This window comes from Crotalus tigris, unplaced genomic scaffold (genome assembly GCF_016545835.1).
Source record: "Crotalus tigris isolate CLP2741 ecotype Arizona unplaced genomic scaffold, ASM1654583v1 scf7180000018343.506757, whole genome shotgun sequence".
Lineage (NCBI taxonomy): Eukaryota > Metazoa > Chordata > Lepidosauria > Squamata > Viperidae > Crotalus > Crotalus tigris.
The window spans coordinates 272,725-298,332 of NW_024096954.1; the positions used below are offsets into that span (position 1 = coordinate 272,725).

General features: G+C 38.2%; 1 protein-coding gene across 1 annotated transcript in view; it reads right to left on the bottom strand.

Moving 5' to 3' along the window:
- Positions 1–1,258: 1,258 nt before the first annotated feature.
- Positions 1,259–25,608, bottom strand: part of PPP1R3F (protein phosphatase 1 regulatory subunit 3F) — a 51,106-nt gene continuing 26,756 nt past the window's right edge. The window contains exons 2-4 of the mRNA XM_039350648.1: positions 19,688–19,743; positions 16,129–16,205; positions 1,259–7,114 (exon numbers count right to left, since the gene is read on the bottom strand). Coding sequence (XP_039206582.1) covers positions 6,014–7,114; positions 16,129–16,205; positions 19,688–19,743 — 1,234 coding nt within the window. The 3' untranslated portion in view covers positions 1,259–6,013. The remainder of the gene's footprint in view (positions 7,115–16,128; positions 16,206–19,687; positions 19,744–25,608) is intronic.

Here is a 25,608-nt window from a genome sequence, read left to right on the forward strand (position 1 = left end):
CTAAGCTCATAAGTAATGTATTATAGAATATTACATTGCTGGAAATGTGTCTGTCTTACAGGCTTTCCAAAAATATCTCCTTATCCACTGTGAAAAACAGAATATTGGACAGGCCTTTGTTTTGTTTCAGTTCTGATTACTATTGCTTTGCCTCATCTGGATTGGCTGTCATCCTATTATTTGTTCAAGGCACCACTTTGGATTGTCTACCTCTCAACTAGGAGAGACATGAAAGGAGAAACAAGATCTGGCCTAAGGGGCTGCATGTAGCTAATGTTCTTTTGTAAAGTAAAATATGTTGATTGCAAACTAACCAGAGCAGCAGTCTTCTGCAAAATAAATTCAATGACTTGCACACCCATAAACCTGGATATTTTGCAGTCATAAAATAGTCTTATACTCCTTGTACTGGCTGAAATTTCCCAGCCTTCATTGGTGATTTATTTAATAACTTTCTGTAAAGCATTTATTTGCTGTGATATTTTGCTTCTAATCAATTGTTTCTAGATGGAGCATCCCAAAGGGAGTGAAGACCATACACACAAAGCCTAATTTTTCCAAACATTGTAGAAGAAAAAAATTCTACACATGCTCAAATAAATTGTTACTTTGCCTATTTGGATTGACTTCTCACACTGTCAGAGTTGAGCATTAATGTCTGTATTGTTTACTAAACAGATTGTCATGTTCTTAGATATTAATAAACACTCCTTTCTTAGCCAAGTTCAATGCTTTTTGCAAGAGTCAGTTTAAACTAGCAACTATGTATTTTCAGGCATATTGAATTGTACTGTATTACCAAATACCATATTTCTCTATTTTTCTCCTGAAATTCATGAATTCCAAGTATCACTGAATCCCAGCATCCTTTATTACTGGCCATGTTAACCATGTTCAGAATCAGCAACATTGGGAGGACCCCAAATTTCCTGCCCTTTCCCGAGGTAGAATGTCAGATTTGCTTGGCTAGGTATTCCTCCTGCCAGGAGTCTTTTGAAGAACTTGGGGCAAAGTTAAAACTATTGCATAATACCAACAGTTAAACTAATTTAGGCTTCAGTGCATATCATCTATTGGGGAAGGACAGTCTCTTTGAAGTAATATCCTTGAGTCATTAACTGAATCAAAAGAAGGAAAAGGGGAATATGGAGGCAAATACTTGGGAGGGCTGCAGCTTCCAAATAATCACAGGAGGGCAGGTAGCAGTTATCCATACCGTTTGTTGCAGTTTCCAAAAAAATCCCAAGGACACAAGTGCTATAGTCAGGATGTTTATTAGTGCTTCTGAAGCAGGCACAGCTCAAAAGGATGTACACACATACACATGTAAACACACCCACACCCACACCCACAAATCCCATCCAATTCCTTGCTCTACAGTAGCAGATACATAACCCTGCCATGCTCCCTATAGTCTGCCATGCACAGATCTTTTTCCATAGCAAAAGACCTGGCTGAGGAACATGATCAAAGGCAGCAGCCTCAATCTAGAAGATGGAGTCCAAGACATCTAGAGGGCTCTATCTTGGGGGAAGGCTGCTCAAAACAAATAAGGCTTCTGGGATTGTAATCTAATTCCACACCATGGAGTGATTGCAAAATTGAAGAAAGAATGCAGAGTTGTTGCTTTTAAATCACAGACAAATGTACCACTGCCAATTCTCTTCTTTAGTGTTCTCCAGCAAGCTAAGTTTCAAGGGCTGAACAGGCATGATTTCTCATTCATAAATCCACAGCTTGATACTAATTCAACCTGCACAGCTTATTCCCCCACCCCACCCCACCTGCATGGATTCCGTCTGTTCACAGAAAATAAGTCTCTTATGGATAAAGCCACAAATACCAGTGGCCAAAGTGAAATCTCCACAATGCATTCTGCATGCATAAGTCAATTTGCATCAAGATAAGACTACTGGATAGAACCAGCTGCTATACTACAAGAAGAGGTCAGCACAGCCTAAAAAGCTAGCCACAAAAAGGATCAAATAAATCGCCCTCTCATCTCTAATAAATTAGACCTCTGGGCTATCGCAACCACTTATCTGATCATTTTAAAATAATTCCAAAATCTATCTCCAGTTAGTTTAACTTTGCAAATAATAAACAAACAAATAAATAAATAAATAAATAACTCTTTGACCATTAACAAAACTGTTGAACGTGGTAGTTATTCTTACACTGATGAGCTTAACACATGCAGTGTAATGTGTAATAAAACCGTTGATCTTTTGTTAAATTACTGATAATTTTTGAATTATTGGCCAGTATCTACAGATAGTTTTCAATGTTTCTGACCTTTCTTTCTACCAACTCCATTAACCTATTCTTCCAACTGGCTGTGAATATATAGTACTCTTGTCTCTATTCCAGATATCTAACAACGTGGACTATTATCCACAAAAATCTATGCTATATTAGATGTAAGCGTTCAGGATATCATAGGATTCATATTTGTTCCTGCTGTAGTATACTAGACTAGAATATAATGTTGTTCTGAAAATCACCTGGATTTTTGCAAATATAACATTGGAAATATAATGGGGTCCTGTGCATAAATGGAAGGAGTTATGAATTTGGCTCTACCTAGTTGTTCCTGGCTTGTATTTTTCATGACCCGGAAAAAATGTGTACCTTGTTAATGTAGTACAAACAGTAGCTGTAATTATTACACATGCTAACCTGTTGCATACAATTATATTGGTGCACTCTTACATCTATTTAGTTTCAACATTAATTATAAAGATTACCCAAACTTCCTATCTCCTCTGAATTACATTTTATTATTGCTGCTCAGAGAAGTGAAACCACTGATTTTTCTATAATAATGTTGTTGAAGAGTTAGTATACAGGATCCAGTGGGAGCAAAGATTTATACATTAATGCAGATACACAACAGTGGTTATAGAGATGATTTTTTATAACAACCTGAAATCTAGCTCTTATTGACACTATGTTTAAAGTACACAACCTTGAACTTGAAGGTAGGAGTTCATATTACTGAACATAATTCATTTAAAAGTAAGGAAGAATCTAGTATAACTTTCTTCCACAAACTCTAGCTTCCTAGATGCAGATGGAGAACCTTGAAATTACTGTACTCTAAATTGGCCAGCTGAATGCTGAAAATTAACAAAAACAATATAAAGTAAAAGTACTAAATTAAGCTTGGCTTTACAAGAGCTAATCCAAAATACTTTGAATTTGGGTATCTCCAAAGCCATAGAAACCTCTTATTAACATGAAGCACATCTCACATATAAATTCTCCTGCACATGTTAACTTATATGACCAGTTGTGCAAAAGCACAGGAATGTTCTATGCAGATATTATGCATTTCAATACAAGTTGTGCAGAAGAACTCTCTGAAGGATAAAACTCCATGATATATATTTATATCCCATTGTGTAGTCATTGTTATTCAACAATCTGCCACCAGAGGCAGCCTTGCTCACTTATGAAGATTTTGGCTTTGACCAAGTGTTTCTACAGAGGTATGAAGTATAATCAATGCTTGCTTTGTAGCCAAGTGGAGGTACCAAATAATTTTCAGAACTTGTATGGTGTGGAACATGTATAAGACATATTTGTCTGATGAAGGATCTGACAGTTTGAATAAGGCAGAAGGAACAATATTAGGACAACAAAAAATGTAACCATAGGACAATTAAGAAAAGTATGTGTACATTCTCTCTCTCTCTCTCTCTCTCACACACACACACACACACACACAGCCGTGACTGCTAATTACATTCTGATCTCAGCTTTTATCTGGAAAATGCAGATTTTTCTTATGACGACTGACGTCAGGACAGATCTCTCTTCATGAAGCACAAACAGTATTCCACTTTCCAAACCTCCCCATGTTCCTTAGTTAAGAGCATTCACCAATGGATAGGGAAAGCAGGACCATGTCTGGATCAGCAGACAGAAGTGGCTTCAGAACCCATACAAATATCTCCACTTCCTCCACAAGGCCCCACAAGCTATATCACAGCAGCTGCTGACAGTACAACATTCAAGAGGAAGTTAATGAAAAACATTTAGCAGCATGAAAGTGGGTGGGCTTTCTTCTTACAGCAAGTTCAGTGCCATTTCAACCTATTGCACATAAAGACACAGGATGTTTCCAATCTACTCCTTTGCTGCAGACATCAAACATGTATATATAAATTATTTTAATCTTCTGCAAACCCACCAGCCTGGGTTTGTACTGCTAGTTGTTAATAAATAAAATCTCTATCTTGGGATGAATTCTACGGTAGAAAAAGTCAGCCTTCCCACCAGGTACAAAAATAAATAAGGGGCCATCTGTTTTAGGGAGCTTTCCTGTAGTCCTCTGTGTTGGACCTTGCTAGTGGCAGAGAAGTATAGGATCCAGGAGTGAAAAGGGGTCCTAGAAGCACAGACAGTCAGCAGTCCAAAGTTCTTCCTAAGAAGCTGGGTATGGCTCAGGATTGGGGCATGAATGGAACTTGGCTGTGCGATTGTTGAGGCCATCTGGAATGGTTCTGATTGTATTTTGCAGAAGCTGTACGGACAATAAACTGAAAATGCTGTCATCTTCTTTGGAATGGAAAACTTCTGTCTGTCTCCCTGTTTCATTCAAATAATGGGAAATTACGGAAACGTGGAGCACAATCCAGGATTGCACAAATCCTTCTGAAATCAGGTGCTCAACAAAAGTGCTATTTTGCCTTTGGACTTTTCTTGTTAAATTCACTGAGGCTGGCACAGGAGAACATTCTGAAAGAAAGTGCTTCATGATATTTTCAAAACATATTTACAATTTCCCAGCCTCGTAAAAAATAAATGGGGATTAGGGGTCATCTATTAATTAGTCTTTTTCACGTTGATAGACTGCTATGTCACATGGTAGTCTATTCAGGTCTAAGCCTGCATTCTTTCCCAAAGAGCCAAGGGAACTTCCACAACAGATTAGCACTAGGTGTGGGGCCATTTTTAACTCAATGGGATTTTTGTTTGTTTGTTAATGCAGAATTCACTTAATTAGTAATCATTTGTATTTGCCCATGAGAAAAGCAAGATAGAAACTGAGCTAGCTAGTTGATTTCTCCAAATCTCTTACACAGAACAGGTTGGTATTTTGTAATATAATAAAAACAGAGGCTCCTCAGACTTACTGTACTAGGAATTTAGTTACCAAACGTTGCACTAATATTTTATAGAGAATGGTCAGACAGTACTTAAATAAAACGTTCTATCTTAAGAAGTTTTACATGGGCCATTTTGACTTTTTTCCCCTAAAAATGTAAACGTTTAATTTGTTAAGACTCTAAAATAGTCTGAAATTATCCCTTAATATTAATGTTTTGCTTTGTAACAAGTTACAGTCAAAGCCTGCTAAAAGCATGTATCTGTAAAAATATCAAAGAATATGGTCCTTTTAGGAAATGCTTGCCTCATTCCCAAATTGGAAATAAATTAATCTTATAAGTAAGCTAACTGGATTTCAGCCAAGTACCTGAAAGAGAAAGGCTGAAAACACAGAGATAAAGTCTACTAAATCTTAACAAGGAATTTTGTTTCTAGAGGTGGAAAAGGGAAACATATTATTCTGGCTCTTTTGAGTAGGATTTGAGGGCCTTTAGACAAGGCATCCTTAGTTGCCTCTCCATACTTGCAAATGACAGGATGGACAATGCTGTTGCTTCTAGCTTTCTTGAATGAACAGTGCAAAGGGAGAGTGGGAGGGCTATTGGGGCTTTGAGCCCTCTCTCACCTCCTCTGGGTCTTGCAAATGCTATCTCAGATCCAATTCATGGCAAGTTTTACATATAGCTCATTTTTATTGTCCAAGCAATTCATATCTTATACCAGATGATTTAATAAAAATAAATAGTTCTGAACCTTGGGAAATTTAGAATGGATGTGCTATTAACTCTAAAAAGATCTGACACTACTGCCAAATTTTTAGTTGATCAGGTGAAACAGGAATAGAGCCAAGTTACAGATCTTCTCAAGGGCCTTTTGGCACTTCTGAGAGTCATACCAATTATGAGAACCAATCCAAAAGGAGGTAAAGTGTAACGGCCACCAAAGGCATGCAGCTGTTGAAAACCACGGGAAGGAAGACAAAGAGGCTGAGGAACCGCAGGGAGCGTGTCAAGATCTTTTCAAGTTCATTATGAGGAACGGGATTGGTTTCTGAGGGCTTGTGGACATGAAGGCCCTCACCCAGCCAGAGGCTGCCATGCCCGATCAAGAAGCCCTGGCACCTGCCTTGTCCATGGGCATCAAGAGGGCTGGATGGCAGGTCTGTGGGCCACTTTGGTAGGGGCACTAGTGTCCGGGCTGGAACTACAAGGGGCATCACCATAGCCTCTGGAATTACCGGCCTCAACATGTTGGGTGCCACCACTCTCAAGGGAAAGGAGTCAGAGTCCTTCATTGGACTCTGTTGGAGATTTCCCTCTTCCAGATGATTTAGAAAGCAGCCTTCTAGTAAGACCGGTGGGCTATCACGGCCTGGTCCAACCACCTCAGGTGGTCCCTGTGTTGCATATCCTGCCATAATTCCCTCCTCCTCACTATCTCTGCAGTCATCGCCCCGTTGCTTAGCATAGTACAGTGTGATCTCTTTTGCCAGGGAACTGTTGAGTGCTCTCTCTGGGCCTGTCCAGTTGACTATCAAGTCACGATCAGTCAAGACATTCTGACGCAATGTAATGAGAGATGGTACAGGACTGGTGTTGCTGCCTGAGGTCTCCTCAGACCACTCTCCTCTTCCTCCAAGCTCCTCTGCTCGAAGCCGGCTCAGATGGGACAAGTAAAGCTGTTCCAGTTCTCTATCTATGGCATCTTCCTCCAAGCGATGGGGCATCTCTTGGTATCTTCTCAACTGTTCCTCCATGCATTCTTCCATGAAAGAGCCCTCTGTGGTGAGGTCACACTTGCTGAATTCAGGAGCATCCCACTGTCCCAAGGAATGGGTTTCAGTACCTAGCATGAAACCCCATGGCACTTTCAGCTCCTCATGAGATGTAGTGTGGACCCTGATGGCATGTCCCTGTGGGGAATCAGTAAAATCTACAAGATGATCTTTAGAAGGGTCCTTCTTTTCTGGTGAGTTAGTAGTGATTGTGAGTTCAGGAATCTAGGCCGTGAAAGAAAAAGCAGAAAAAATAGACAGAATGTGAAAAAGGAGTAGCAAAATAATACATTTATTTACAGTATGATGAATGCTCATAGCTAACTATGGAGTGGTAGAAACAGAGCATTACGTTTCATCAGGAGAGTAAGGAATGTGCCGTTCTCTGCCTTAGATGTTATGGCATAACAACTACAAAATTGCATGCCTGTAGAGGAAACATACTTTACTTTCCACTTCTATTTGTACCAATAGGTATTGATTTAATCTTTATTTCAAGCACACTACTTGGTAAAATATGCTGTAAGTCTGAAAAAGTCTACACGATAATTAATTGAACAATAGCTATTCTAAAAAGACCTATAAAAATCTGAAGTTCAAGCTCTTTTACTACCTATTTTTTAATTGTTCATCTTTAAGAGTAGAAAAATTATATTTTTTTATTTATTACGTTTTAACACCCATTTCTTCTGTGTGCTCAAGGTAGCATACATTGGTAGGATCACAATGTTATCCTGTGAGAAGTATGAATCAAAAGAAAGTGAAAGGCCAAAATCACCCAATAAGCTTCAATTATCAAACCTGGTTCATCCCTGTCTAACTCTGCAATTTTAACCACTATGTAACAATTGTTTGCTGCCAAGATTTGGTAGCTCATGACTGAAGGTGGAGGAGGCTACAAAAATTTTGGATTAGATACAGCCCACAGGTTTCAGGATCCCAATCTTATTAAAAATTTTATTCTTAGTCTGTATTAAAAGTGTTAATTTTTAGGATTAAAAAGATTACATTTTAGCAAGAACCATGGGGAAATAAAAACTGCTTATAGAGTTAATAATACATTCATTTTAAGTATACTTATTTCTCCTCAGAACGTACTGCTTAAATGAATGGACATCATATATTTCTACAAGGCAATGTTGATTAAGATAGTTATGTTAAGCAACAGGATAGTAGTCAAACTATATATGATGTATTATGAGAACATCAATTTTATTATAAATATTCTTCCAGAGATTTGGGATAAAGATAACAAATAAGAAGTAACTATTTGTAGCACATTAGCATTATGTACTGTACTATGATGTTAAAATTAGTAATTCAAAATTATAAAATACAAACCAGAATGACTTCATTAGAAATAAGAAAAAAAAAACAATTTAGTGTTTCATATGAAAATGTCCAGAAAAAAAAATAAAAACATTAATCCCCCAGTGAGAAAACAAATGTATTTTTTAAATGGCCTAACCTGCAGAATGGTAACAAATGATCTAAATACATAACAGTTTTTCAAATACACCGCCCTTTGGAGCTGTTTGCTACATTGTAAATTAATTGGGATGAGCTATGAATATGAATTGGTCAATCAATATCAAATCAATAAAAAAGAATGCTGTGAAGAACTCTTACTAGAAAGAAATGATATTGTTGAAGTTCAGAGGTTGTGGGTGTTTCATCACTGGAGCTTTCAAGAAGAGACTGGACAGCCACTTGTCAGAAATGGTATAGGGCAGGGGTAGGCAACCTTGGCTCTTTTATGACTCGTGGACTTCAACTCCCAGAATACCTGAGACAGCCTGGCTCAGCTTGGAAACCTCTCCCTTTCCCCTCAGCATGGCTGGCTCAGGAATTCTGGGAGTTGAAGTCCACGAGTCATAAAAGAGCCAAGGTTGCCTACCTCTGGTATAGGATCTCCTTCTTGAGCAGGGGATTGGACTACAATTGTCCCTTCCAATTCTGTTATTCTAAGTTTTAGAATTATGTAGTAGGTTGCATCTTCAGAGCATTGATGTAAGAATTTTTAAAATATTTGTATTTTAAAAAACAATTAAACCTAGTTTTCAAAATCTAAAAAATATTACTTTTGTTTAAAATACAATAAAATTATTTTAATTGAATCGTTTGAAGTTACAGTGGACTTCCCCAAAAGCTGCTTATGACCCAGTCCTGAAGTAAATGCTGCTGCCCTTATGACCAACCACAGGGATGCAGCAGTGCCCTCTCTGCCTCTATCCCCCCCCCCATTCCCCCACTGGGTGCCTGCAGGTCCTGAACCTGCTTCCCATTCCACCTGACCCCATACCCTTCTCCTCACATACCTTTCAAAGATCTCCAGAGCTCAGGCTATGGAAGGAGGGCAGGCCACTCCACTCCAGGACTGCATGGTGGGATCCTGGAAGCTGTCTCCATTTTGGGGAGGGCTGCACTGAATTGTGGGCACTCTGAAAATGGCGGCTGCTTCTGGTATTGCATTATGTGACTCAGGAATAGGAAAGGCTTGGCCTGCTTCCGTAACACAAGCTCTGGACTGGGGTGGACTGCTGCAGAGTTTTCTGGAGCTCACATTAAGGATGTAGAACAAGCCACTCTGTGCCTGAGTCTCATGGGTGATCCCAGATACAGCCACCATTTTCAGAGTGCTCACATTGAGTTGTGGAGATTCCAAAAACTGGCAGCTGCTTCTGGATTTTCATCATGCAGCTCAGAAATGGAATGGCTTGCTCTGTTTCCTTAACATGAGCTCTGGACTGCTGTGGACTACCAGTAAAATACAATTCAAGCTTTATATCAGCTGTAGCTATTATTTACTGTTTTATTATTTGCAGTGCTTCTTTGACCTTCTTTTTTCTAGGTGATATTTTTTGATCGGATATTCTTTGATTTTATTCCTCAGCTTCTTTTCTTCCTTCTCTTCTAGACTGATTGCACCTGATCTTAGCATGCTGATCTTATTTTCCAATCTGGTCTTCCATTTTGGTGGTGCACTTTCGTTCTTTGTTCATTTTGCATCCAAGATATTTAGTTATAACTGCAGGCATGCCATGCATTAGTTGGTTTGTTTCTTGCAGCAAGTTAATGCTTATATTTGATATTGCGCTAATGACATCTTTTAATATTTGTGCTTATTGTTTCTTTGTAACAATGCAGGCTAATTTATTCTATTGTTTTTGTGTTGTTCTAGATGCTCAGTTATTTTTTGTTTCAATAACAGATTACAAATTATTTTATCATTTCTTTGTTTTAGTCTTCTTATATTTGCAATGGGCATATAATTTTTCTTCCAGTAATCCTGCAGCTGCTGGCTCTGGGTGCTCAACCAACAGTTCTGAGTCCTGTAGAACAGCATTCCTCAACATTTCCGAGTTGGTGGCCTGGTGCAGGGGATGGGGCAAAAAGGGACAGGTTTTGTGCGAGGGGTAGGAATGCACACAGCTTCATTTGTGTGAGTGCTGTGTGTGTGTGCCCATCGCTTGTGCGGGTGGGCCTGCAAGTGCTGCGGCCCAGATTGGGGGACCCTTGCTGTAGATCAGGGGTGTCAAACTGCCGGCCCACGGGCCCTATGCATCATGACGAAACCGCGCCCACCCCATTGCTGACAATGGAAAAAAAGTCACGATATGTCACGATATATCATGTAAAGTTGCAAGTTTGACACCCCTGCTGCAGATCATTTAACAGAATAATAGATTTGGAAAGAACGTTGGAGGTCTTCTAGTCCAGCCCCCTGATCAGGCAGGAAACCCTATACCATTTCAGAAAAATGGCTGTCTAATCTTTTCTTAAAAACCTCCAGTGTTGAAGCACCCACAACTTCTGGAGGCAAATCATTCCAATGATTAATTGTTCTAATTGCCAGGAAATTTTCCCTTAGTTGCTTCTCTCCTTGATTAGTTTCCCTCCATTGTTTCCTGTCCTGCCTTCAGGTGCTTTGAAAAATAAGTTAACCTCCTCTTCTTTGCGGCAGCCCCATAAATATTGGAAGACTGCTATCATGTCATCCCGAGTCCTTCTTTTCATTAAACTAGACATACCCAATTCCTGCAAACATTCTTCATTTGTTTTAGTTTCCAGTCCCCATTTTTTATCAGATATCCAGGAACACCAACACCTAGCATGCCCTTGTTGACCTAGGCAACAATCAATCCAGTATAGGTATCTATAAATCACATCTCACCATATTGTTATTGGGAGAAGCCCTCTTTGTGTAGCTCCTCTGATGAGACTGGTTCGGTATGGTTGAAGCTCTATTGTAGCTCTTATTCTCTGTAGAGCATGCAAGCCCCATAACCATGTTAAGATTGTGCCTCACTGGAGGCATTATTCTAAGATGTGTGAGTGAAGAAAGTTTGGTGGAAATTTAATAACACAAGTCCTAATCAAGGACCTAAGAATTATTAAGGTACCGTAGCATCTAAGAATGTAGGCAGTTTCAAGCAAGATGGGGTTTTTTTGTAAAATTAAGGTATTCAGGTCTGATAAATTCAGTATTTCCCAATATTGAGAAAGCTCTTTTGGTACTGCTCTGAGCACTCCAGTCACAATTGATATAACAAGAGATTTCTTTTTCCATAAGAATTCAACTTCAACCTGTAAGTCCCAGTATTTTGTAACTTTTTCCAATTGTTTTTCCTCAATCACCTGAAATAGAGCATCAATTAATCAGACTTTCTTCTTTTCAATATTAGACAGGCATGTTATGAACAAGATGCCTGTCTGTTTGAATCTTAAAATCCCATAAGATCTTAAAATTTCCAAAATTTTCTCAACTTGATGATCCCTGTAGTTTTTTTTCTCCATTAAGATCCAAACTCTTGGCAAGGTCTCTAATGAATTCTGGCAATTCAGTCATGATGCTGCTTTGTAGTCAATTTTAAAATTTTTGCTGCAGCCACTGATCAAATGGTCAACTGTTTCATCTTTTTCAATACAAAGATGATATTTGCTGTTGTTTGTTACATGTTGAATTTTTGCCTTCATGCTATTAGTTGGCAAAGCATGTTCTTGAGTTGTTAAAATAAAGCCTTCATTTTATAATGCTCCTGATCTTAACCAACCGCACATGGATTTTTTTTATTGACTTTTGCTTCTATATCCTTCAAATATTAGCCAGGCATTGGTTTGTTCTTTCAATTAACAGATCAGTTTTGTTTCTTTTCTATATTCAGCCTCACAAAATCTTTCACCTTTGTTGTTTCAAGTAAGTTTGTTTCACCTGTAAGAGTCCTCTAACCCCTTCAGCTCTTGGCAAATGCAGCCAATCAATATCACTCTTTGGATCCAAAGCATGGTGCACTGTGATTAGTTTTCTTGCCTCCCAATCCAAGCTATCAAATTTTATCTAGGTCCAGTCAACTATTCTTGCTTCTATATTGAATAACAGAGAATTGCCAAGGCATTAATTGCTTTAATAATGTTTCCACCATTTAGCTGTGATTCCACCATTTTCTAAACACATTTGATATATTTGGAAGAAGTATTTTCTTTTACTTGATTCTGAATAAATTGGAAGCTTCCAAAATTCCCAGATATTTGTAGCCTTCTTCTGCTACTGTCTTAATCAAATCTTCATTGCTAAGCTGTATTCCATCATCCTCAACAATTTTGTCTGCCCTTGTGGCTATGGTCACATAATTCTCAATGCCAAAGTACACACCAATATCTTTTCTTAAGTCTTTTGTGTTTTTTAATAAAGAATCTAGTTCAACCTTTGTTTTTCCAGATAATTTTAAATCATTCATTCAGAGTAAATATGAAATTTGTACTTCTTTTTTGCCAATTCATATCCATAGTTTGTCTTATTCAAAACTGCCATCAGTAAGGCCATTGATACTTTACAGTAAAGCTGATAATGAGTCACCTTGGAAAATTTCCCCTAATTTTTCACCTTTATTTGTCAGCTTTGTTCATCAAAACTTCACGAAAGTATTCACAAATTGATGAATGTTTCTACTGATATTTCTCAATCCAGCTTTGTGAAACAGAATTGAATGCCTTTTTATTGTCTATTCCAAGCAATGAACAATTTTATGGTTTTTTTTTAATTGTTTAAAACCAGCTTATCAATTAATAACTGGTCCTTTGTTCTCTAAAACTTCTGCAGCATCCTTTTTGCTCTATAGCAGTGGTTCTCAACCTTTTTAATGCCGCGACCCCCAACCGGTCGTAAGTCGAGGACTACTCAACCGGTCGTAAGTTGAGGACTACTCAACTGGTGCAGCACCGTTTGCAGAATGGGACTTTGGGCGGGCTCAGCAAGGCAGAGACAGCCTGGACAATTCCTATTGGCTTTTGAAAGCCAATAGAATTAGACTCTCTTCAAGAGAGTCTATTCTATTGGCTTTCAAAAGCCAATAGAATAAAACGGAGTAGCGCAGCTAAGGAAAAGGGGGAAAAAATGGCGGACTGCGTTGTTTGGCGACCCCCGTGAAATGGTTGTTCGACCCCAAATGGGGTCCCGACCCACAGGTTGAGAACCACTGATCTATAGGGAATAAATCATTACTTTTCAAATAGCTGTCAACTTGTTTTGCAATTATGCCCATAAATAGCTTGTATTTGTTAGCAGACAGGCTATGGATCTATAGTTTTCAGATTCTTTCCCCTTCTCCTTAGAATTAAGAATGTCCTTGTAATTGTTTAGCCATTTTCTGGTTTTTGATGCTTCCAAAACCCTATTCATCTGGTCTGCCAACCTCAAGTGTAGATGAGCCAGAATCCATGCAACTCATCTGCTCCAGGAGCATTCCAGTTTTTACCTTCTGATTGCTTTCATACCATTTCCTCAATTACCCTAATGTTTTCCATATTGACAACTTCCACTGCATGTTCAACTTGCTTGATCCATGTTGTATTCCTATTGTTTTCGTACAAACATTTCCAAAATTTTAGGGTTTCTTCTTTGTCAGGCTTATTTGCAGTTAGTCCTTTCCCTTTTTCAAGGGTTTTGTAGAATTTATATTGATTTGCTCTAAATTGCAAAATCTGCAGGAATTGAATTATTTGGTTTTCATATTATGTGATCTTCCCTGCAATAGCGATGACTCTTTCTCTCAATTGTTCTACACCCTCTGAAATTCCTTTACCGTCCAGGTTGTACTTCACACACACACCCTCACACAGTTTTGATTTTTTTTTTCAAGGTTCCTTGCTTCAAATTCTTTAAATTGCTCATGTTTGGGCAAATTTTCTTTATTTTCAACTCTATTTGCATGTACCAATTAGGTTTTCCTTTCTTAATAACCTCATTCTTTTGTACGTGAAGCCCCAATTCCTCAGTAGTTGCATAACTATGGCATACATCAATCGGTTCATTTGGCCAATGTTTCAGTTGGAATAATTTTAACAACTTCTTAACTGTTTTAGCCAAAGTTTTGCTGCTAATTTGATTCCATTTTGGTACATGTATTTTTTCAATTTCTTTCATTCGATCTTTGACTGAGATGGGGTGCTGGTGGTAGGCAGGTGGGGAGAGTTCAAGAGAAGGCAGACCCTTACTTTATTGGGGCTCCGGGCTTGGAGGGAGCAAGCTGGGAATGGCTTGTATCGGGGTGGGTCCTCTTTTAACAACCAGTGGGATTTGGTTAACAATGGCAATGAGGACTGCCTGGGTTGCTGTTATCAAATGATGTGGACATGTGATGTCACACTTTACAACTGCATCACTTAGCAATGGAAATTCTGGTCCCAATTGCAATCGTCAACCAAGGATTAACTGTATACCACCATAGCCTTAGAAATTTTTTGGAGAAATGGATACTACATTGCAAAGATACTGTTGTCATTTGGAAGGGACTTCAAGATGCTGAAGAAACAAAAAAAATCTAATCAAAACATTAATCTGCAAGCAATAGTGGTAGGATCAACTACTAATTTCATACTATCAACTCCAGATTACTATTGTCACGACACCAGTTATATTAAACATAATATGCTAGGTGAGGAACTATTTATACAGGACATATTTAATAATGGAGCTTTCAATGAAGCCACTTCTCTGAAGTGGTGGAAACAGGCAGCAACATACCAACTTTTCACTGGACTGGTTTCCTTTGCAAGCCGAGATTATTGTCATCATTTGGTATTATTTGCTCAAAACAAACAAATTAACCAAGTGTTGAAAAAACAAGAACAATATATTTATTTCAGTCATGAATAAAAATAACAGTGTAATGGGCAATATGAGATCTATTTATGTAAATGTTAAGGATATGTACATTTAAAGCTGTGGTGACTTGAATATTAAGAATAAATAAAATTTAGGAAAAAAAGAATGTAAGGAAAATTGTCAGCTGAAAAATCAGAAAACTGCTCTAATGGAAATATGAAATATATATACAAAGTTTAAAATATAACTGAGTGCACTCTGCTACCGTATCTATGTCTGTATGATTTATTATTCCTTATATATTGTCATTAAGTATTATGTATCATTTGTACAATAGCATAATTATTACTTAAAATATTGCACAAATTATACAGATTGTCCTCTAGTTATGACCACTATTCAGTCAGTGATTGTTCAAGAATATACCAGTGCTGAATGAGATGGGTTTACAACCAGTTTATGAAATTGTGGCCTTTGCAGCATCCCCCATGGTCATGTGATTGTGATCTGGGTGCTTGAGTGCCTGTCTCGCAATTATGATGTCAGAATGAGCTGCAGTCATGTGATCACCATTTACAATCTTACTCTGTAGTACCTGCTTTGTGGTGGCCCCCACCAGCCCACCCATGCTCTGTAGTGCCTGTCTGCAGTCCCTGCTGTCCCACATATGCTCAGAATTACCTGCTCACAGCCCCTGCCATCCTGCCTGCATTCAAAAGCATTGCCCTGTGGCTCCTGCCAACTGCCTGCAGCCCCTGCAGCTTGCCCACATTCAAAGGTTATCACCAATGGCCCCTGTCAATCTGTCTGCACCCCTCCCCCAGCTGGCCCATGCCCTGTGTCACCTCCCCACAGCATCCACCTGCAGCACCTACCTAGCCACCCACCCTGCTCCTTGCCTGGGATTCCTGCCCCTTACCTCTTAACCACCTACATAATCCGGAGCAACTGTCATTGCTAAGCGATGCAAAGAATGTGTTTTACAACTATACTACTTAGCAATGGAAATTCTGCTCCAATTGCTATCATAACCCGAAGACTATCTTTATTCTCATGTGCTACACAAATACGTTTTGATGTGTACAAAGAATTATTGGTGGTAAAATCAGGGCGCTCTGACTTTGTTGCTCTTTACCTGTGTTATTGGAGTTGAAGGTTGCATCACAGAAGAGTTTGGAAATTCCTTGGATAGATTTCCTTCAACACTTGTTTCTGTGGTGAGAGAAAGACAGAGGAAATGTATGGAGAGTGAGGTGGGATAACAGGGAGAGAAAGTACAGAATCAGCATTCAATATAGAGGACTATTTATTTGCAACTCACATTCTCAGAACTGCTGGGTAGAATCAGTAGTTTGTACTTCTGTGAGCTCAGAATGGGATCCTAGACATCCAGTTTCTTAATAATCTTAGTTTATACATATTTTAAACATACTTTTAGAAGGCCTTACAGTCAGCACTGAGCTTATATAATGATTGAATAAACACCAATCTAATTAACAAATCTCAGGACTCAGCAGAAATACCCCAAATTCATTGTTTCTTCTTATTTATATCATAAGGTACATCAGGGTTTCTTAAACTGTTTTCTCTCAGGACCCCTTCCTTCTTTTAAAGTGTATGGAGGACCCCCCAAAAGCTTTTGTTTCTAAGGGTTATATTTATTGACATTTATCATAGAGGTCGTCCTTGACATACAACCACATTTGAATGCCCAAATTTCTGTTGCTAAGCAAGACAGTTGTTAAGTGAGTTTTAACACATTTTATGACTTTTCTTGCCACAATTGTTAAGTGAATCACTGTAGTTGTTAAGTTAGTAACACGGTTGTTAAGTGGAATCTGGCTTCTCCACTGACTTTACTTGTCAGAAGGTCACAAAAGCTTATCTCATGACCCCGGGACAGTATAACTACCATAAATACATGCCACTTGCCAGGCATCCAAATTTTGATCACGGGACCATGGGGTTGTGGTAACAGTTGTAAATGTGAAAAACAGTCATAAGTCACTTTTTTCAGTGCTGTTTAATTAAAAAAATTAAACTGAAAATTGTTTGATTTCAACAATAAACTGCAGAAGAAACAATTCAAAGGAACTGCTTGTGTGATTTGTTCCCCCAGCCATCAAGAATAGAGGAACATTTTGAATATTAAATTATTTTTCATTTTCTGTTGACAAGATACACTTTTCAATTTAATTTTAAAAAAGTAAACTGAAAATTTTTTGATTTCAACAATAAACTGCAGAAGAAATAATTCAAAGGAACTGCTTGTATGATTTGTTCCCCCAGAAGTGTATTAATTATTAAACTACAACAAGGTTTCTCATTACAACAATCTGAAGAACAGCTTCACATTCACCAAGGACTGTGAAACGTATTGTGGGAACTCTAAGCTCACCACCATCTTTTGAACTGCTGATCCCAACACTGCATACTTTTCTGCTGATACCATTGTTTCTAGTTGTTCACCTTGATTGACAAGGACAGAGAAAAGAGGAAGGAGAGAAATAAGTTTCAAGAAAGAGAAATCTAAATTTCTCTTAGAGGCACAGAGTTGATTTCTCAGCTCTTTGAGTCTAAGCAACTGGCTGCAATTGTACATACAAACTACTTCCAATTTATTATAATGATATGCAGCTAGCTTGCCTGCCATTAGATTGTTACAAGTGAGAACTTTAAAAATATAGCAATCAAATTCCCATAATGTTGTTGCGCTACATCCAAAATATCTATAGGATTCCATGCAGCTTTAATTGTGCTTGGAGTCCATAACTATTCCTTGCAACCCTTTCCTAGAACAACCTCTCTCTCTCTCTCTCTCTCTCCCCCCCCCCTCTCTCCTAGAACAACCTCCCTCTCTCTCTCTCTCTCTCTCTCTCTCTCTCTCTCTCTCTCTCTCTCTCTCTCTCTATATATATATATATATATATATATACACACACACACACACACACATACATACATACATACATATATATGTCTCTGTGTGTATGTGTGTGTGTGTGTGTGTTTTATATATATATATATATATGTGTTTTATATCTATTTTTGTAAAAAGAATAAAGGTGGGAGATGTGTGTGTGTGTGTGAGTGTGTGTGTGTATATATGTATGTATGTATGTATATGACATGGCAAACTATGAACTGTGGAACCTTCTTCCACTTTTGGTATCTTGGAGGTGGGCACAGCTGAGTGATTAATTTTGAGGACAATGTTAATCACACAAATGCCATGACTTACATACTTGCACCAGACATCAGGATACAAAACTACAACATTTTTATGAAGTTGTCAATACATATATGTCTGTTGCACTGAAACCACCTTTTGGCTTCCTCATGCTCGCTTATTGAAAATCCAGGAGCCCAAGTATTGGCTTTTCCTGGATATTGGCTGTTCACTTGCTTTGAATTTATAACTAAAACGTAGGGGATTACAGTAACCTGGCCAATGACATCCTTTTAACTTTTTGATTACTATGGAAATTGAGTCATTATCTTTCCTGTAGTATACAAAACACACAGAACTACATACCATTCATGCTTCATTTCTTCTCTTTTCCTTCTCTCTGTTTCCAATTCTTCCCCTCAGTCTAGCATTTTCACCAATACTTGACTTATTTGGCACCCCTTTGAAATGGCTTTACTATCAATTCTGTCTGCCCCTCTGAAAAATGGCCCTGAAAATACGATCTCACAGTAATTGATTTAAGAAATCATAAGAAAGGATCATATGTGGTTTCAGAACTATTTGCTGCTAGTATGCTGATGATATTTAGCTATATTTGTCCTTTCTTGCATGCTAAATTTGGATGTCTCAAAATCCTCCCTGTGCAAATCTCTAAAGTGCAAATAACTGGTTATGGAAAAACCAACTGAAGCTACATTTGGACAAAATGGACTTTTATTGATCCAAAGACTTAACTTCTTTAGATTCCAATACTGATATGCTTAACATGTCAATACAAGATTAGTTTACAGCTAATTTTGCTTTTCCAGTGGAGCCCAGTCTATGAAATTACTTGCAGATGGAGTTGAGGCTGTTCCTTGCATTGGTTCAGTTCTGAAAAAGTCTCGATACGTTTCTTTTTATTTAAGTTTTTCATATATTTTAATGAGTTTTAAGCAGTTTTTTACTCATCTAATATTTGGCTTTTAATGATCAGGTTTGTAATCCAAAGGCGTATACAGTTAAATACACATTCTTTCCATGTTTGGCAAATGCTGCTTTTTCTACTCTCCAAACATTTTTTCTCTTTTGTGGCTGGAACATGTCTATATTATATATTAAACTCAACGGTCATTAAGCTAATACTCTAACTTTAACTGTTCCTCTTTCTGTTTATATGTATCTGCTGAGTGCATTCCATGCCGCTGGCAAAATTACATTCTGGCATCCATCTGTACACATGTAAATTTGAATGGAACTGTGAATGGATGATCTGTTGTAACATTCCTAATTTTAAAAAACTCTAGAAGAGGAATTGAAGATCTTTTCCCAGTTTAGTAAACATAACAAAATAAAAGCTCTCCTGGATCTAATCCAAAAGCTTCATTTAATCCAATATCCTGTCCCAATGCAGAGGCAGCTTCAAATGTTCAATAGAATTATTTACTTTATCTGTATTGATCACAGCGACATTTTCTTCTTTGCCCTCAAATGCCAGACAAAGAAGATCCAGGAAGCAACTTACCTTCAGAATAAATATACTGAGCTATGTCCTCTACTTGCAGCTCATTTTCACCTGACCTGCAACAAAAAGACTTTGTGAATACTGGCTGTTAGAGACACATGAATTGTTGATATGATCCCTAAGACAAATAGGTATCAAATACATATTGCACAATAGGCACTTCTGATGCAGCCTGTATTCTCTGCAATGTAAAGGTTTCTTATTAATCAACTTTATAAAAGCATTGATCATGTTGCATTCCATGTGCTAAAGGGCACATTGGGGATACAGAATAGAATTGTTATGCACAAGTTCCTGATAATCAAGGACGTGGACAAATGTACTTCAATTCATTGCTTAACCGTATTAGACCAAACATAGCATATTTCTTTATATATTTCATTTGGAGATTTGAATTCAGTAGGGACTCTTTAATAGGAGTTCAGGATGTGCTTGTAAACATGTGTACAGAATCCCAAGTAATTAGCAGCAGGTCCCATTTAAAAAAATTGCCTTTGATGCAGAGTAAAGTCCTAGAACAGCTGTGAATAAATACTAATATATATTCATCATATTAATACATATGCAAGATAGCATTTCTATCTATACTGTATCTCTCTTCTATTTAAACTATAGCTTCAAGAGAGTGACAGGCAAGAGGGAGAAAACAAGTAGTTCCCTAGTCTGTTAAACATAAGAGTCTTAATTTTCTAACTATATGAGAGACAGGACATACACAGTATGTGCTTAAAAGTTTGTGAGCCCATTTGAATTGTCAATATTTTTGCATGACTGTATCTCTTGCCATTAGCTTTAGTGGTCCAAAGGTTCATAGATGGAAAGAGATAATGCAATCTCCAACACCCCTTCTCATCTTCTGGGACACACATTCTCTATTCTATCTCTCTAGAATGAATCTTGGGGTTGTGGCTTGGTTGGCAATTTATCAGCGATAAATTGTTCTACAGCAGGGCTTTTCAACCTTTTCACCCATTGTACCACTTTTGGGATATGGCAACATCCGAGTACCACCAGTTGTCTAGAAAGGTGTCAAAAACTTGACGACCCCCCCAAAAGGAAAAAAGTGATAAAATACAGGTAGTCCTCGACTTACAACAGTTCTCTTAGTGACTGTTCAAAATTACAATGGCACTGAAAAAAATGCCCCCCAAGCCACAGCCGAGCAAGACACCTGCCTGCCCACCTAGTGGTGCTCTTCCTCCTGTCCAAGGTTTTCATTGTTGTGAGCATTTCTGTGGAGGATTGGTAGCGGGGGTGGGGTGGAGTGTGTTTGGTTTTTATTCCCCCCCCGTCTGCTGGGTGGTTGCAGCAGGTTTTGGTCACTTCACATGACCCTGGGACACTGTGACTGTCATAAATATGAATCAGTTGCCAAGCATCTGAATGTAAATCACAAGACCCTGGAGATGCTGCAACATTCCAGCTGATTGGCGCTTCTTCTGGCCTCAACAAAAGCACCAGGATCAGTGCTGAGCTCCAGCTGGAGCCCGGCACTGATCCTGGCGCTTCCACTGAGCCCAGACAGCCCCGAAGCAGCGCTGATCCTGGTGCTTCCGCTGACAGCCCTGCAGCTCCAGCCATCTCTCGCTCAGGCTTGTGCGGTGCTGCCATCGGTTCAGCTCATTCCCCTCCCCCACTACCACTTTTCTAGGATGGTCACATACCACCTGCCAGGTGCCAATGTTCCAAAGGTGTACCTGTACCATAGGTTGAAAAGCCCTGTTCTACAGGATAGTACTGCAATCCTTGCTCTTGTATATCCTGTTCGTAGTGTCAAGAACTATCTGTTCTCTGATATGTAACTTCATCTGCTGGACCCAAATCTGGTCTAGTTATTGTTGACACATAGAAGCTTTTCAAGCTTTTCAAGTATATTTACTGATACCAGATAAGGTGTGCTCTTCTTTCTTTAGAAATTTAGCCTCCATAGATTTTTGGCTGAATTGGTCACTCAGCCATAGGCATTTTAAAATGTCCACAATTTTCTTTTTCTGGTTGAAGAGATAGCTTTCTTATTCATCTTTTTCAAGCTATAACAGGAAATGCTACCAAGAATCTTCTTATTGTTTATCCTCATAAGAAGTTATTAAATCATCTACATTAATTCAGGATAAAGGTCTCTTTATTACTTATAAATCTCAAGTTTAGGCAGGATCAGCCTTGCTTTGTTCAAATCCTTCCTTAAGCAATGTTTGGTTTAGTTTCTCATTTCATGCACTGACGGCCTGTTTTGGTTCATAAAAGCTTTTCTGTAGTTCGCTCATCAGGCTCTGAAAGAATTCTGGGGGCTGTTCCATGTGAATCTCTCCCTCTAATTCTCCCTGTAAGTGTTTAGACCCAGTTGGTCACCCTCTGTGTTTCTCCTGCTGCTATGCCTAAAGCATGCTGGCTGAGGAATTCTGGAAGTTGAAGTCCACAAGTCATAAAAGGGCCAAGTTTAAAGACCCTGCCTAAGAGCATTCTGACTAAAGTCACACTGTGAGTGAGATGGGAGGTATCTAAATTTGACAAATGAAATAAAAAAATAAAGTATGCTTCATAATAGAGGCAAAGTTCACCATAGTCCTCTCCCTAGTCTGAGATTATCCCTAGTCCAACCCTCTCGCTCTGTAGTGGTATACTCCTCCATTTCCACTGCATTTGTTCTTGAAGCCTCATCTGCATTGTATTGCCTTTATTCTGGCAGGTATGTATGTATGTATGTATGTATGTATGTATGTATGTATGTATGTATGTATGTATGTATTTTAGTTTAGTTTATTTCTATTTTTATAGATAACTCAAGACAGCAAATTACATAATACTCCTTCCTACCTATTTTCCCCACAACAACCACCATGTAAGGTGGGTTGAACTGAGAGAAAGTAACTGGCCCAACACACCCAGCCGGCTTTCATGCTAAGACAGACTAGAACTCGTGGTCTCCGGAGGCTGGCGCCTTAACCATTAGACCAAACTGGCTCTTGTTACTAGATGTTATTTATCTACTTGCCAAATGTTATTTTTGGAAAGAGTTTCCATCTCTTCACTTGCTTTCCAGTACTCAATTTCATGAATTGGCACTTTTTAGGTCTTTACCTCTTCATTTCTTTTCTCTTGGCTATAAGTAAGGGTTTAGCTGGGAGGAGGGGCATGTCTCTTTGTTAGATATATGTGAACTGCATCTCAGCTAGTGCTAGTGCTGAAGCAGGCTGTACTGCTGGTTTGAAACCACAGACAAGGAAAAACTGTGGTAGTGTGGCATACTACTGGCTGCTAAATTCAAATTCCCAGCTGGCTTTATTTTCTCATTAAAGTAAGTCACATTTACCAGTGGACAGATCTAGGATCCCCATATTCTTTTGTGTCAGCTGTATACCCATCCTTGTTCAACTATACTTCAGTTTCTTTCTTTTCTCTTTAGAAATATAACCCCATGCTGTAGATCCAGACATTCTAATATGATTTAAACCAAATTTTCTGTTGAACCATAGCTAATAAGGATTGGCTTTAATGACTAGCCTGTTTGGAAGATAGCAGAAATAGCTTCTTCCCGCCATTTCTGATCCACGCCTGAGTCAACTATCATACTCCTATAGAGAAGGATACTTTCTTTCTGCTGATCCATTTTGTTCTAGTGCAAAGGGAACAGATCTCTTATGAATAATCCCATTTTCCTTTAAATAATTAGATATCTGTAAATTCAGTTCCATTATCAGAACATAAATTGTCTTTTTTTCCAAAAGCATTTTCTATATAAGAAGAAATTGCCTGGATTGGTGACACTTCATCTTTATGCCCTATCAGACATAAACAGCAAAACCAAGATGTTTCATCAAAGAAAATTACAAATGTGGATTTGCTTATTCAGAATACTGCTGAGATGCAACATTTCCCGTGCTTTCAGTATTTTTTGTTATCTGTGATCCTTGAAGACATTTACTAGTTATATAAACGTACAGAGCAGCACAGATTGGCACATTTGTTGTGCATGATTTCGAAACTGATGGTCAATGCTTCGCTTTGTATCTGCCTGATTTGCTCTATATTCTGATGTTCTAGTTTTCTATGCCAAAATTCAGTGCAATTTCTCTCTCCTCCTTTTCAAGCTCAGTTGGGTTGCCTCTTATCAGAGAATTTCTCTGAAAAGTTCAGATTCTAACAATATTCCTTTCAACAACATATCCCCATCTCTTGTTCTTACTGAGCAATTTCCATCAGCAAATTAAACTGTATGTATCTTTCTGACTGCATAATTAACACTCAATCATTTGGAGCTCAAATCTAGAGAGCACACTACAACATGCAAAGCGATTGTCTTTTCATCAGTCTACATTTTATTAGCCTCCCTAATCTCTTGTGAGTTTATTTGCTGCCTGTTTGGTCCTGGATCTGCCCTTTGTAGCTTGTTTCAGGAGTTGCAAAACAATTCCTTATTTTAAAATAACAAAGAAGCTGTAAATAAACTGAGTTCAAACTACCAGTATTTTTCTTACTCTGAGTAATTCTTTCACAGAATGCACTATTTTTATTTATTTATTTATTTTGTCCTTTGGGTTTAGCTTTGCTCTCTTCTTCACCCTTTTCCCGTCCTGGCGATTTTTTCTTCCCTTGAGAGAAAAATCCTTAATTTTGGCTAGAACTCTCTCCATTCTAGAGAGCTGGCTAGGAGGTTAGACCCTTTTCAGGTAAAACCCTCAACTCTAATATGCTGTTGCAAATAAAGCAGGATTTTTCTCCAGTTTTCAAATTATCTCAGATAATTTCTCCTATTAGGAATTCCTGCACTCTATTTTGGATATTATCTCACCTAAAGTAGTTTTTCTATTGCTTGCTTCAGCATAGTAAAACATTGGGACAGAGAAGACAGACATCTCAAGAAAAGCAACTTCTATATAACTTCACCATTATTTTAAAATGGTTTACTTGGATCAAGCATTTGATACACATAGTCTAAGATACTTGTGCCATCCTGCCTTCTTAAATAGCACACAGTTTCTCATTAAGCAGATGGAACATGGGACTTGAGAGTTTTTATAGGCAAGTTTCTTTAATTAATCCCAAACCTCACTGACAGTTGTCAGTTCCTTGATATGAATAAGATATTGCTATTTCCATTTACATAAATATATATGTACTGAGGCTTTTCTGTTCCAGGCTTCCCAAGATCTTTGCCTTTTACCTCCAGGGAATTTTATTAGGTTTCTAGAACTCATCATTTTCCAAAAGTTTTGAAGAACAACTCTATATAGGAGACCATTTTTCCCAGTCCTGGCTTTTGAAATTTAAAATAAAGTAAGAGGTATGTTATCTTATTCAACTGCATTTTGCAGTTGCTTGCCAAGTATCAAAATTGAAAAGACCAATTGAAAATTCTAGGGTGGTATTTTGCCACCCTAATCCTGGGATTTCTGTGCTTATTTTGGTAATCTTTAACTCCAGATTACCTAGTAGTTCATAGCTTGGAAGCTAGTCTCACTCATAATCTTGTTTGAAGTCAGCATTACCCCTTGTGCTCCTGAACATATGCAGAGTACTAAATAATACTGAGCATCAGGTCCCATTCATAATGAAGAATGTTGATAATATATTTGACTTGGATGCAGAATATAGATGTAGCCCACCTATCAATGAAGAGACATAATATTTCAAGTAAAAGATAGATTTCTCGATACACAGGATAAGAAAACTGATTTTTTATCCGAACTACATCTTGAAAAGAAAGACAAGAAATTCCCGTCTCTTAAACACAGAGACCAATAATAGGCTAGGTGAGAGAAAGATATATGGAGAGTATGTAAAGCACTTCCTTCACATCTATGAGGACTGAATGAAAAGTACTGTCTTCAATGCTGTATGTCACCAGTAGATGGCAGTCCTGATGTGATAGAAGCTGTAACATATTCTTTAGCATCTGTTCTTTCATTTCTTGGTGGAAATTT